Source organism: Penicillium chrysogenum (assembly GCF_028827035.1).
Source record: "Penicillium chrysogenum strain IBT 35668 chromosome Unknown utg000004l_segment0_segment0, whole genome shotgun sequence".
NCBI lineage: Eukaryota > Fungi > Ascomycota > Eurotiomycetes > Eurotiales > Aspergillaceae > Penicillium > Penicillium chrysogenum.
In genome coordinates, this window is record NW_026622752.1 from 162,978 (window position 1) to 175,149 (window position 12,172).

At 50.0% G+C, this 12,172-nt stretch overlaps 7 protein-coding genes across 7 annotated transcripts; 1 reads left to right on the forward strand and 6 right to left on the reverse strand.

The window, feature by feature from the left end:
* Positions 1-573: 573 nt before the first annotated feature.
* On the reverse strand, positions 574-3,653 carry N7489_005954 (uncharacterized protein; the record flags this gene model as incomplete). Its single annotated transcript, XM_056711704.1, has 7 exons — positions 574-636; positions 685-1,516; positions 1,569-2,073; positions 2,132-2,285; positions 2,332-2,691; positions 2,737-3,092; positions 3,143-3,653. The coding sequence occupies 7 exons, from the start codon at positions 3,651-3,653 to the stop codon at positions 574-576; spliced, it is 2,781 nt and encodes a 926-aa protein (XP_056565419.1).
* Positions 3,654-4,155: 502 nt separating this feature from the next.
* N7489_005955 (protein HGH1) lies at positions 4,156-5,458 on the reverse strand (the record flags this gene model as incomplete). The annotated part of the gene is made up of 5 exons (XM_056711705.1): positions 4,156-4,953; positions 5,019-5,132; positions 5,186-5,289; positions 5,340-5,385; positions 5,438-5,458. 5 exons carry the CDS (start codon positions 5,456-5,458, stop codon positions 4,156-4,158), a joined length of 1,083 nt encoding a protein of 360 aa, XP_056565420.1.
* Positions 5,459-5,887: 429 nt separating this feature from the next.
* Positions 5,888-6,870, forward strand: N7489_005956 (inositol monophosphatase family protein; the record flags this gene model as incomplete). Its single annotated transcript, XM_056711706.1, has 3 exons — positions 5,888-6,005; positions 6,055-6,136; positions 6,192-6,870. The coding sequence occupies 3 exons, from the start codon at positions 5,888-5,890 to the stop codon at positions 6,868-6,870; spliced, it is 879 nt and encodes a 292-aa protein (XP_056565421.1).
* A 149-nt stretch (positions 6,871-7,019) lies between these two features.
* On the reverse strand, positions 7,020-7,850 carry N7489_005957 (uncharacterized protein; the record flags this gene model as incomplete). Its single annotated transcript, XM_056711707.1, has 1 exon — positions 7,020-7,850. One exon carries the CDS (start codon positions 7,848-7,850, stop codon positions 7,020-7,022), a length of 831 nt encoding a protein of 276 aa, XP_056565422.1.
* Positions 7,851-7,923: 73 nt separating this feature from the next.
* On the reverse strand, positions 7,924-8,169 carry N7489_005958 (uncharacterized protein; the record flags this gene model as incomplete). The annotated part of the gene is made up of 1 exon (XM_056711708.1): positions 7,924-8,169. One exon carries the CDS (start codon positions 8,167-8,169, stop codon positions 7,924-7,926), a length of 246 nt encoding a protein of 81 aa, XP_056565423.1.
* Positions 8,170-8,180: 11 nt separating this feature from the next.
* Positions 8,181-10,173, reverse strand: N7489_005959 (lipase ROG1 family protein; the record flags this gene model as incomplete). Its single annotated transcript, XM_056711709.1, has 3 exons — positions 8,181-9,108; positions 9,172-10,053; positions 10,124-10,173. The coding sequence occupies 3 exons, from the start codon at positions 10,171-10,173 to the stop codon at positions 8,181-8,183; spliced, it is 1,860 nt and encodes a 619-aa protein (XP_056565424.1).
* Positions 10,174-10,604: 431 nt separating this feature from the next.
* N7489_005960 (diacylglycerol/lipid kinase family protein) lies at positions 10,605-11,933 on the reverse strand (the record flags this gene model as incomplete). The annotated part of the gene is made up of 1 exon (XM_056711710.1): positions 10,605-11,933. One exon carries the CDS (start codon positions 11,931-11,933, stop codon positions 10,605-10,607), a length of 1,329 nt encoding a protein of 442 aa, XP_056565425.1.
* Positions 11,934-12,172: the final 239 nt, after the last annotated feature.

The following is a 12,172-nucleotide window of genomic DNA, read 5'->3' on the forward strand; positions in this document are numbered from 1 at the left end:
AAAGACAACGCGACGAATTACACCAGGGGTGGAAATGCGTAAGCAATGCAGCCCTTTGCCTGTCTTGTGTTGCGACAAGGAGCGGTAGATTTGAAAAAGAGTGAGAGATGGGTAAGTCACTTTGAAAGAGCTGAGGCACTGAACCGGAGGTATGACGGTAGACCTCGGAGCAGATGTTTACCCGTCCCGCGATGCGATCACGTGCTTCGGGCAGGTGTCCGGGCCGTTTGGTCCGTGCACCCGGAGGCTCCTAAGGTTTACTTAAAGATCACCTCTATGTTCTACAGGGCATACCTCAGTAACCTTCAATCGCAATTGAGCAAGATAGAACCGGAAAGGAAACAAAGAAATCAACGATTGACAGGCGCATTGTACTTGATCCAACCCGTAATGTCTCTTTTATACGATACCCTTGAGCCAACTACATATATTGTCTAAGTCTCAAGTCGTCAATGACAGGCAGTACAAGCAGCCGACTATTCTTGCTTTTCTTTAACTAGGTACCCATGTAGCATATTTACACAGTTTCGTATTATTTCACTGGAATTTTCGTTTATTCAATTAATGCAAAATTTACTGACCGAATCGTTGACCCGGTTCTAGTGGCTTGTACGGACAAGCAACCCAATCACAGCCCTTGACACAGTTAGCAGACATCAAACAACCAGAATATCGAGGACTTACCTGTTTATAGATCTCTGTACCCCACCATTTGAAACCATCAACCAAGCCTGGGTAAATGAAGGCAAAGAAGACAACAACCACTGCAAATGCCAACCCAGAATCCAATGCGGCTGACAAGGTCATTGCGTACTTTTCCCACCAGGCCGTCCTCCTTCGCCGGATCACATAGTTGAAGACAAAGCATACAAGGGCCCAGATGGAAAAGTTAAGCCCGGTTGCAGGCGGTATCCAGCTCAGACTGCCAAACAAGATAGGGAAGTTGACCATACGCCAGAAGCTCTTCTTCCTGTGTCTCCCCAGAAGCCACGCTCCGAGAGGGGCCACGGCTCCCAACAAAAAGGCCCAGACAAGCGGACGATATAGCCCTCCTGGGCCAAAGAAGCGCTGTGGGCCAACGACTCCCCAGAGGATGCTGCCGTTGAAATGGACTCGAGCAATGGGACAATTGAAACCATTGATGGCCTCCGGGGTGCAAAGTCCCGGGACGAAAGTGAACATCCAGTTCAGAACACCAATTTGGGTCAGACTTGAGACCAACGTCGCCATCATCTGGACGCCAAACAGAATCCGTGGTGGGATCTTCATGTAATGGCCGAGCTTGAGGTCCGAAGAAAACTTGATCCCTTGTGCAGAACTGATATATGAGTACGTCACAAAAATCATGTTCGCTACAGGCCTTCCCGGAAATACAATACCGCAAAGGAGTTGGCAGATCAGATAGAGGCTGCTATGCTGATTGGTGACGGCCATGATGATGCCAACTGGGATGAAAAACACACAAGTAATACCAAGGGCCAAAAGTAGCCCATACCAAGGTAGGTGTGTTGGATAACTGTAGGCTTGGGTCAGCTGCTATAATAGGTTAAAGAGAGGGGGAAACGTACTATTCCACCGTGAATATGGCAATGGCGAGCATAGAGATGAACACGAGAAGATACCACGTGAGAGGAGCGTCCTTGTAGCGCCTCATCAAGCGACAGTGAACATCCTCCCCTCCCAATGGAATCTCCTGGCTCGGTTCATGCGAGCTGGTCCTTGGGAATTCAAAACTCTGTCGAGTCGTATCATTGCTTGCACGAAGCGGCTGGTACGTCTCCATGCCTGGCACATCTCGTCTTTCCTCAAAAGCCTTTCTAGTCTGATGCCAGATGTCCTTCCCATACCAGCAAACGGTGTGAGTGACCAGGGATGTCAAAGCGGCAAACTGAACGCCGTAGGATAGCACATAGGTGATTGGGAGATAAACTGGGGAGTAATCTTGATAGGCCTTTTCATCGAACAAAAAATCTGCGGTCAGGATTCGGCTCACGTTGTATGGCCGTCCGGTATTGTCGAACACTGCTGTTGAAACTATGGGCATATATGCAGAGAAAAGAACATTTTTATAATCTTCGTTTGGTCAGCAGAGTTTAGCAGAGTCAACAAGATAAGATGGGTGGGGCCTTACAGAGTATCGGGGCGGCTACCCAGATGACAACCACCAGTCCCGTCACGATATTAGCTGCGGCCCACCAAGGCGTGAGTAATGGGGAGCCAATATAGGCAATCTGGGCCCAATCGAACGTCAAGGGGAACATCCCGAGACCAGAGGCAACACCAAACTAGGAGAGTCAGTCAAAGTAGCAGAAAAGGGCCTGAGTGTCTTACCAAGTTCGAAATCACCACATTTTTGGGTGCCAACCAAGTGATCACATTAAAATAACTTAGAGCAGGCATCAACAGCCCCGGAACAAAATACCAGACAAATGCCCCTGCCCACACGACAACGAAGAATTTATATCGGGAGATGCTCCAACCATTTGCCTTCTTGTTGACAGACTTGTGCATTGTAGAGAACATTGCAGTGGACATCAGAGTTCCCGGCCAGATCATAGCCGATGGCCGCACGAGGAATCGTCGAGTTAGACCCGCGAATGCGTATCCCAAAACCTGGGTGGATATGATGAGCAGCAGCTGGTATATGATCGGAACATCCTGGTTGTAAAATTTATGTTGCTCGACAATAACCTGTCCTGGTCAGCTTCGTCATGAATACTTCGTTGGTGTACTAACATCAGTCGCGAAAGCAAATCCAAAAGAAACATTGCTGCTAATGTAGACGCAAGCATGCTCCTTTTCGTTCCAACGGCCCTGGCCAAGCCAAAGTCTGACACGGGACGGCAATGGAACAGGAGGGGCATCGATCTCACCGGAGAGAAATTCGCGGTGGTGAAGGGATCCGTTCTCGAAAATCTCGAGAGGGTCATCTGTTTGTTTCAAAAGCACATCCCAAAACTTTCCCAGTGGATGGACTAGAACAAGGGCAATGATTGGGGTAATGGCAACACTGGGATAGCGCAAGGAAAAGAAAAGATTGGCGGCTGAACCCGTCAAAGAGAATAACAATGAAAGAATCCACATCCGAGGTGCTAAAAGACGTTAGATATAAGCAGGAAAAAGCATTAGGAAGATAGCCTACTGTTAATAGAAAGAGAGATATCATCCGTGGCCGGAACTGAAGCTCGTACTTGGGCATATGGCGAATTGTCTGGAGGATCCTCACCCGAGGATTTTGAATCATCATCATCAATCTCGAGGACATTTTCATCGTCACTTGTCATATAGGGTGAAGACGCCGGTGTCTCCTGCATCACCGGGTTTCCCGGCACAGCCAATCCAGTGGCAAATGAGTATTTAGAATCAGGACCCATTCCTATATCGGACGCGGCGGATGAAGGCCGACGATTGTGCCTTTCTGCGTACAAGCTGTTCCGTCGCCTGGCAGAGGAATGTGATCGTCTCGGAGTAGATCCTCGCACGTTGGAAGAGCTCCCACCGCCATTTTCGAGGCTCGCTCGTTGTAAACCCCCACGAACATTCTGACCATGCGAAATGGAGATATCCTCTTCCGAGTCGTCTGGGCTTTGCAATGCTCCGTAAGAGGGAGCCCCGGGGACGGGCGACGAGCGAAGAAGAGGGGTGCGCGACATGAAGGCCCGAAAGCGCTGAACAATCCCTGTGTCGGGGTTCACGTCGGGTGGTAGATTGTCAATTTCGGGGTAGTTTCCATCGTCGCTCGGGCAATCATCGAAATTAGAATCACTTTGATCCGATTCAGCGGGAAGCCACTTGCGCCTCGGGGCCGAGGGGCAAGACAGCTTCCGCGTCTGCAGTGGAATATTGGCCGACGTGATGGTGGGGGGGATGATTAAATACTTTCAGTATTTCAGACTAGGTCGTGCATTAGCTCGAGATCGATCTGGGCATTGAGGAATCAGAAGAGGCGGAATCACGGAGCTAGTGGAGGACTAAAGTCGTAGTGGGCTGCCCCACCGACATCGGCAGATTTATCTTCCCTTTCCAGAAGGTTACATACTACATATACTAGGAATACAAGGTCCAATATACAACTTCGGAAGTTTCAATAGGAATAATATACAGTGTTATATAGTTGTTCATTACCATATGTACAATTGATTTGGTATCTAATCGCTAAAACAGTTCTACAACCTTTTCATCCTCGTTCTGAGGCGCCTCGATTTGAGGTTGTTCGGGCTCCCCTTCGCCTTCACCTTCCTCGTCTCGCATCAGGACCTGCACTAACCGGTCGCATGCTTCTGTCACATTCTCATCCTCAACATGCATATGAGTTTCGCGGATCAAAGGGTAAACCTTGACCGCTCGCATCTTATCACGGCCGTCCCGGGTTGTGGTCAAGAGAAGCAAGGTTTCCAGGTGGGTGGTGATGATGCTGGTGTCGCTGTCCCGTTGCTTATCGGGCGGCAGCAGTTGGAGATCTGGCAGCATATCCGCCGTATCCTCTTCTGACAGCTCCTCTGGACCAGCAAGCGGGAGCAACAGGTAAGGCAAAAGGTTGACCCCGTCCTCGTCAAAGAGCATTGGGTGCGAGTCCACTTCAAAAGCCACGTTCTTGATTGTGGATGCAACGCCCTTCCTCCGGATATCGCTTCGGTGCTCCGTGAAGACCGTCAGCTTGGTGATGGGGACCACATCATCGTACTCCTGGCGTTGGGTGAAATAGGCTCTGCCCTTTTCCGTCTGCGACAGGTCCGCAAAAACGTACGATAGATAATCATAATTGGCGTGCTTGTTAAGAGCGCCCTCGGCGCCCTTCACGAAACAGTCCATCAGCTGATCGATCGCATTTTCGGAGGTAGATACGGATTCGGGGGCTTTGCGCTTGAGGGATAACAGTTTGTGTAGGGTCTCGGACTTGACGAGATTAGCCAGAAGCATGGCCACTTCATCGGCGTTGGGCTCCTTGGGATTCTGAGATCAAATACATTAGTCCCATTACTATCCAAAGGTATGGTATGGCATCCGAGATGACTCACTGTCAATTTCGCAAGCAAGGTTTCAATAAACTTGTCATCCTCGGCGAGAAGTTTCAACACCTCTTCATCGCCAGACAAGTTGACCAGCATAGTCAATGCATTCTTCGCAATTGGCTGTACAAAGATATCAGTCGAGAGTTGCCCCCCCATGATGGCAGATAACGCACAATGTAATCACGGGCTAGAAGCTTCAAATCGCGGACGGGTAGGAGTTGATGGCGCTTGAACAGATCAGGCTGGGCCGTGGAGAAGCCGACGAGGTTTTCGCAAGCTACGAGCTGTTAGATCATATATTCCTGTCTGAGAGAGCAGTTGCCGTACCGATTTGTCTGATTTGGGTGTTGCCATGGTGCAGGAATTCCACCAGCTATAGAAAGATGTGAGCGAGATAATCCATATCATAGGCCGAAGTTACGCACCTCCTCGAGTTCGGACGGCATATTGGAGTATAATCAACAAGCCAAAAAGGGCTGAGTGTGTGTTATCGTCAATTCCAAAATTATCGAATTCCCAAAAGATTTTTCTTCCGCGGAAGTGGGGGGGGGTTCGACGTCACTGGAAACGTGGAGATAAAACCCCAAGGGATCTTGTGTGATTTGTAAGACACATCTTGCTACATGTAGGTATAGACAATCCTAAGAAGAATACAGGTGGTTATTTAGCAGTAGACAATACATTTGATCAATCTATATTTATACAATTTACACGTCGACGTTACGATCTTCCTTCAAAAGAGGTCGGAAGTGCCCCGCCTCTAGCGTTCCCGAAGATCGTCTCCTCCGTCTTCGACCTTCAAACTAGCTATACACCTAGGTAGAACTCAATTCTACCATCTCAGTATTTCAGTATCTCAGTATCTCAATTACACCATGGAGAACCCAAACCTCAATGAAATCCATGACTTCCTAGTCTCATTGGCCTTCAAAGCCGGGGACATCATCAACAATGCGCTCCCTGAAACCAGTGGCACAGGATCCAAAATGAATAGTCCGTATCCATACAAGCAGCAAAAGAAGGGAAAAGCTGATCCCAGTAGGTGCCGATCTCGTCACGGAATATGACCGTGCTGTCGAAAACATGATCTCGACCTCACTGAGGGAGAAATACCCAAACTACGAGTATGTGTTTCCTCTTTCGTGCCTGCTAGCATGGTCCTGACGTGTATTCCCTCAGATTCCACGGCGAGGAAACCTACGACCCAGCACGTCCTTTGACCGATGCCCCTACCTTCATCGTAGACCCTATCGATGGAACAGTGAACTTCGTGCATGGCTTCCCATTTGCCTGTGTTTCGCTCGGGTTTGCTGTTGGACGCATACCTGCCGTGGGTGTGGTGTATAACCCCTCCACCAAAACCCTTTACTCCGCTATTCGAGGCCAAGGCGCGTTCCTCAATCGTGAAACTCGCTTGCCCCTTAAGGGCGACAACGTCGAGCCCCTGTCGGGACTAGCTAATGCTCTTATTGCTATTGAATGGGGTGCGGATCGCAGCGGGAACAATTGGGACACTAAGGTTCGGACATATGAGAAGCTGGGCAAATCTAAGGAAAACGGTGGGGCTATGGTGCGCTCGATGCGGAGTTTAGGCTCGGCCGCGTTGAATTTATGTGCTGTGGCTGATGGCACCCTGGATCTGTACTGGGAGGGTGGATGCTGGTCCTGGGATGTCTGCGCCGGGTGGGTTATCCTCTCTGAAGCCGGGGGCATTATGGTAGACGGCAACCCGGGAGTCTGGGAGGCTCGTCTCGATGGGCGGAAGTATCTTGCTGTCCGAGGTTCTCCAGGTGGATCTGGACAAAAGGAGATGGTGGAGGAGTTCTGGAGCCATGTCCAAGGTGAATTGAAGTATTGATTACCTGCCCAGCAAATCCTCTCGGATTAGGTGAATACGATATGGGGGAGAAGAAACCCCAATCTCAATATAACAAATATAACATTCGCATAATTACAGGGTATATGTCTAAGGGAACCGTATGTACAATGAAAACCAGGATGGCACTATTATATGTGACGGAAACCAGCGTTGGTTTCCACTTCGAAGCCGGACTCGCTGTCATCCTCGACAACTTCGCGATCAGTCCACCGGGCGGAATCCTGCCTCGATACAAGACTTCTGTCGTTGGTGCTCATGTGTGATTCGCCTTCGGCCGGTAAGGTGTCACTCGGACCAGAAGGTACGTCTTCCGACAGATGAAGATCGGATACATTTGGCAAATCGTCCGTATTTCTTACGGAATTTTGATCGACAGATTGGGACTGCCCTTCAACCTCATCGCCAGAACTAGTCGGACCAACATCTGGAGACTTGGCCAACTCCACATTTTGCTTCAGAGAATCGTCCATTTCTGCAGTAGACGTTTGGCCGAAATGTGTATCGACCAAGTGTTTCACAACAGGCCATCCGTAGGCATTAGTGAACATGCGCCGCACAATAATGTTGTTGTGGGCATCGGGCTCAAGTCGAACAAGAACTTTACGCCAAGTCAGATCACGGTGATAGGCTCGCGCAATCTTTTCTTCGACCTTGAGGCCACTTTCGCTGTCCGCGATGCTAGCAGGTAGATCCTGAGTAGGCGCCGGCTTCGATTGCTTGCCCTGTAACGAACCAAATGCTACTGTGCGTCGCTTTGTCGGTAGAGGGGGTGGTATATCCCCTGGGTGGTAGATGCGGTCGTGGAAGATTGTCCGGGGTCGCGCGGCAGGGTCCAAAATGAAATCCGCGGGTGGTAAAGGAGGCATCAACAAGTCTCCCGCAGACTCGAAAAATGTTGTCTTCGGGGGCGTGTGCACTCCTTCGTGCTCATGCGATGACGGCCCATGAGGAATGGGCATTGTGCCATCGCCATCGCCAGTCTCAAAAGTCCTAAGAGTCTGGCTACGTTTATAAATCTTAGCATTCTTGCTATTAGGGGGGGTTCTTCCCCTGATTTAGGCGAAATAGCGAAAAGAAGCCGTCCAGGGGACTGGAAGGCGCACTGCCCGAGACATTTTCCTTCACGGCGCCCTCTGGGATTCTCTGGTTGGACACGCGACTAGGCGGTGCTAGAAACTGTCCCGGCGTCGGAGAGGTCGTATGCTCATCCAAGATGTCGCCTTTGGGACTTGCGGTGACATGAGTCGTCGAATACGCATTCCGATGATCGGCCTCCATTGTCGAAAGACTCAAAGGCGATTCTCCATCGGGGCGAGCGAGTCGGGGGATTTCGAGTTGGCGCCTGTCAACTCTGCCCACCCCCATTCGGCCATAGTTCCAACAAGTCCATTGTCCCTTCTCGCCTTTTCAACCCGATCCAAACCTTTCCAGTCTAGGAACAAAAGAGAAGACGTCCGTAGTGGGACTATCCCATCATTCACCACGTTCGAGTAGACTGTACGATGATGGAATTTCTTAAGAACCTCGTGGGCAGGACCACAGGGAAGAATCCGTAGAAGTGGCTTGGAGCCAGGATCCGAATGGCCGGGATCTTTTGCAGACTCTCCTCTTCCGGCAATAATGGCCCCCCAGCCACTTCGAACTTTCGGTGCCGTCCAACTCAGCCCGAGATCCTGGCCGGTACGACCAACTAGACCTAAATCCAATGCAAATCGGACATACATTGGGTTCTCATTGCTGAGACCAAGAAAAGGGGTTGCAAGAGCAATAAAGTTAACAGGCCTGATTTGCTCAAAGAACTGGGGCGAGTGCTTTTGGATATACGCGATTGCATATGTCTGAATCAGCCCTCCAAGAGAATGACCAACGAAACTAATGCTCGTAACCTGGTAAGCATGGTCTTCACTTTGAAATTCTTGGGCATTCTCTTGAGGGGTTGATTCAGCCGAATGAGAAAAAGGTTGAGCTCGCTCCTTGGGAGCACCGAAAGGCCGAGAAAATGGGTTCGACTTTGGGCCCTTCAGAGGGAAATAGGGTTGATCGGGATATGTGAGAAGCAGGACATATTTGGCCAGCCGTTTGCCCAGATATTGAATCCCACGTTCAGTCCGAACAGCATTTCCAGAGAACCCTCTGACAATAACTTGCTCTTCATCGTCATCATCGGGGTTATCGTCACACTGGCTATTTCGCTCCTTCTTAACATGACTGGAATTACTGCCGACAAAATCAGGAATCGGAAATTTCGGATGCCTAGGCACTCAGAAAGGGTGTTCATACCTTGTTGGGTCTTCCTGATCCACAGGGTTGACATGGGGAGCTCTAGCATGACTGTCTTCCTTTTTGGACTTTCTCATGGCTGCATCAATGCTCTCCTTCAAATAGAGCATGTCTGCACCGAGGTTGCTGTGCAACCCGTGTGTCAGTAACACGAGATGAACCTTCTTCTTGGCGCTCTTCATCGGAGCTTGAGTAGAGTCCTCCGGCGCTGGATTTTCACAGAACGCTTGGGAGTCCTGACTCTCCCGGTCAGCGCTTTTGGAATCCAGCTTGGCCGAAGGGAATGGCGGACTGCTCCATAGACTAGTTGTATCGTCGACATGGAGAGCGATTGCTTTTGAGTACACGCCTTTCGAGGCAAGTACCCGGCTACCTCTAGTTTCAGGCACCCAATGATCTTGTAACTTCGCCGGAGGCCCCGGGGAACCATTTCCGCTACCCCAAGCACCGCCCGAGAAATAAGCCAGCGACTTTTCATCTCGGCCCACCAACAGCTCAAAATGCACCGCTGCGCTACTTGAGAATATCACCTGGGATTGTATCTCAACAATCCAGCTAACGCTCTGTCCACTTGCCGGCCCGCCTTGACCCGGAGAGCCAAAGTCGTGGGCTTCCAGGAGATTGGCCGGCACCTTGATCACGGCGTCCCAACCACCTCCGGCTTTAAGATAGGGTTCAAACTGCGGTGTCCCCTCCAGATCCTGTCGCTCATACTTGGTGTTGGGATCAAAATGCGAGGGATAGCAAGCGGCGTATAGCGTGTACGGACCATGGAGGTATGCGGCGCGCAATGGGATGGCAGATGTGTTCTTCACCCTCACGTAAAGATTCGAAGGAATGGGCAAGATCGGGTCGGCTGCTGGAGTGTATGTAATAGTGTATCTGATGGACGATTTACTGTCAGCGATCCAAAAGGACTTGAGACTTGGAAGGCGGTTCGGGCTAGACTCACCTAACGACTTCCCCAACGCGAACGCTACCAACTTGATGGATTAACAACATGTCGGTCACTTCCTTTGTATCCACCGGATTTGTTTGCCAGCCGGAAAAGGTACGAAATCGCGACCTTTTATGGCAGGGGTTGTGCTGCGCCTTGGTCTGGGGTCTGGGAGGCTGAATAGGTACGCGCAGTGATCAGCATCGAATCGAACGGGCTGTTCCATTATAATCAAGCAAATTCCAAGGCGCTAGATAAGAGACTAGCGAGACAACAATATCATTTGCTGGCGCATGCCGTATGCTGGCATGGGTGGAGTGTGGTGGTCTACGGGGGTCCAATCTCGGGGATGACGGAAAGCACATGATTTCATTCCCTTTACGGGATCAACAACTCCATGGACTGGCCCTTACTTATAACATTTGAAACAATGTATCAATGTACTCTTCAGTTCTAATCTAATATATATTTCGATCGCAATCTAGTGAATCTCTATCTAATGGATCAAGTTCAACAAACGGCTAGGTTGTTTACAAATCTCCACCCAACCGTTTCTTTCGACAGCGACGATCTTCCCATCAATACAAACGCGTCGCCACCTCTCCTCGTCTTCTTCAAAATCGATTCGAACTTGCTCAACGTCAGCATAGGTGACCGTATCTTCCATCACATGTCGACCGCCCTGATAGGCTAGTGTCATCAGGTGCATCGCGTCTTCCGCCGACATGGGGCCGAAGCGGATGAACCTCATATGTCCATCGAGCGGCACTGAGTCTGGGGAAATCAAGAACTCCTTCTCAAGTCGTGGAACGAGTGTAGCAAGCGCATACATGTGCTCAAGTCCACCTACGGCCTCTTTGGAACGGGCCTTGCCCGGGCCATCCGAGGTGGTTAATGTGATTTTGCCTTTGAATTGGTGAGGCGGAGTGCCGTCCGAAGGATGAAGTAGCTCATTTGCAGCCATCTTAAAACGATCGACTCCAAATTTGCGGTATTCGAATGTATCACTGTCTGCAACCAATGCGGCATGGAGCCCCCAGCTCGCAACAACGGCCCCGTATATTGTGTGGTGAACATCGGTGTCGATATCGGCTCGCTGACGACCTTCATCAATGACCAGCCGGCTGCCAGGTGAGAATTTGGCAGCAAAGACCGGTATAGAAGATAGACTGCCTCGAAGTAGTGTTGAAAGACCTGGCACCGGACCAGATCGCAATCCAATAGAATTTGCCATGGCATTCCCTGTCCCACAAGGAATCAACGCAATATTGGGAGATACACCAATTGCCGTCTTGGATTTGTAGAAGCCCTCGAGCATGTCGATGAGGCCCCCGTCACCAGAAAGAAGGATGATGGTCTGAGGGACGCCATTATGAGCCCGCTCCAAGAATTTCGATCGCGTGAGCTCGCTGATAGTTTGCGCCGACTGTGTTTCGTAGAGCTCGTAATTCTCTAACCCAATGTATGTAAGTAGAGGCCGTACAACATCTTGAAAGATTGTCTTGGCTTTCCCTGTTCCTGATCCACTAGATACCACAACTTGGATGACAGGTGGTTCATCTTCATGCCGAAGGTGGCTGGGGATCTTGATCACAAACGGAGATAGTGCTGCAGGGAGGGACTCGATATCGATCTTTTTCAAAGAAAAGTCCTCAGAATTGGGGCCATCTGGTTCGGTTTTCTGGAAGAACAGCACACTATACGTGGGTACATGGTTGGACAACACGCAGAGAATGTCGTCGAAGTCAACCAAAAACTCAATCCCTGCGTGAGACGTGTATTTCAGGGTGTTGTCCACTATTTTGACGGCCAAAGGTTCAGACATCTCTGGTATCTCTGAGCATGTAGGTGAGGGGGAAAAAACCAACAACTGACAGGGCGGGGTTTACGGCTTACCCGGACTTCCACCTATGTCGTACTACTTGGGTAAAAAGACGACAGAGTTTCTAGCTATCAAGAGATTATAATATCACTTGGTCATCGATTAACATATAATGTACACATAGATCATTTATCCCAGAGAGAAAATAGATGGTTGGATTCTTGTACTCTTGCCTCGATCTA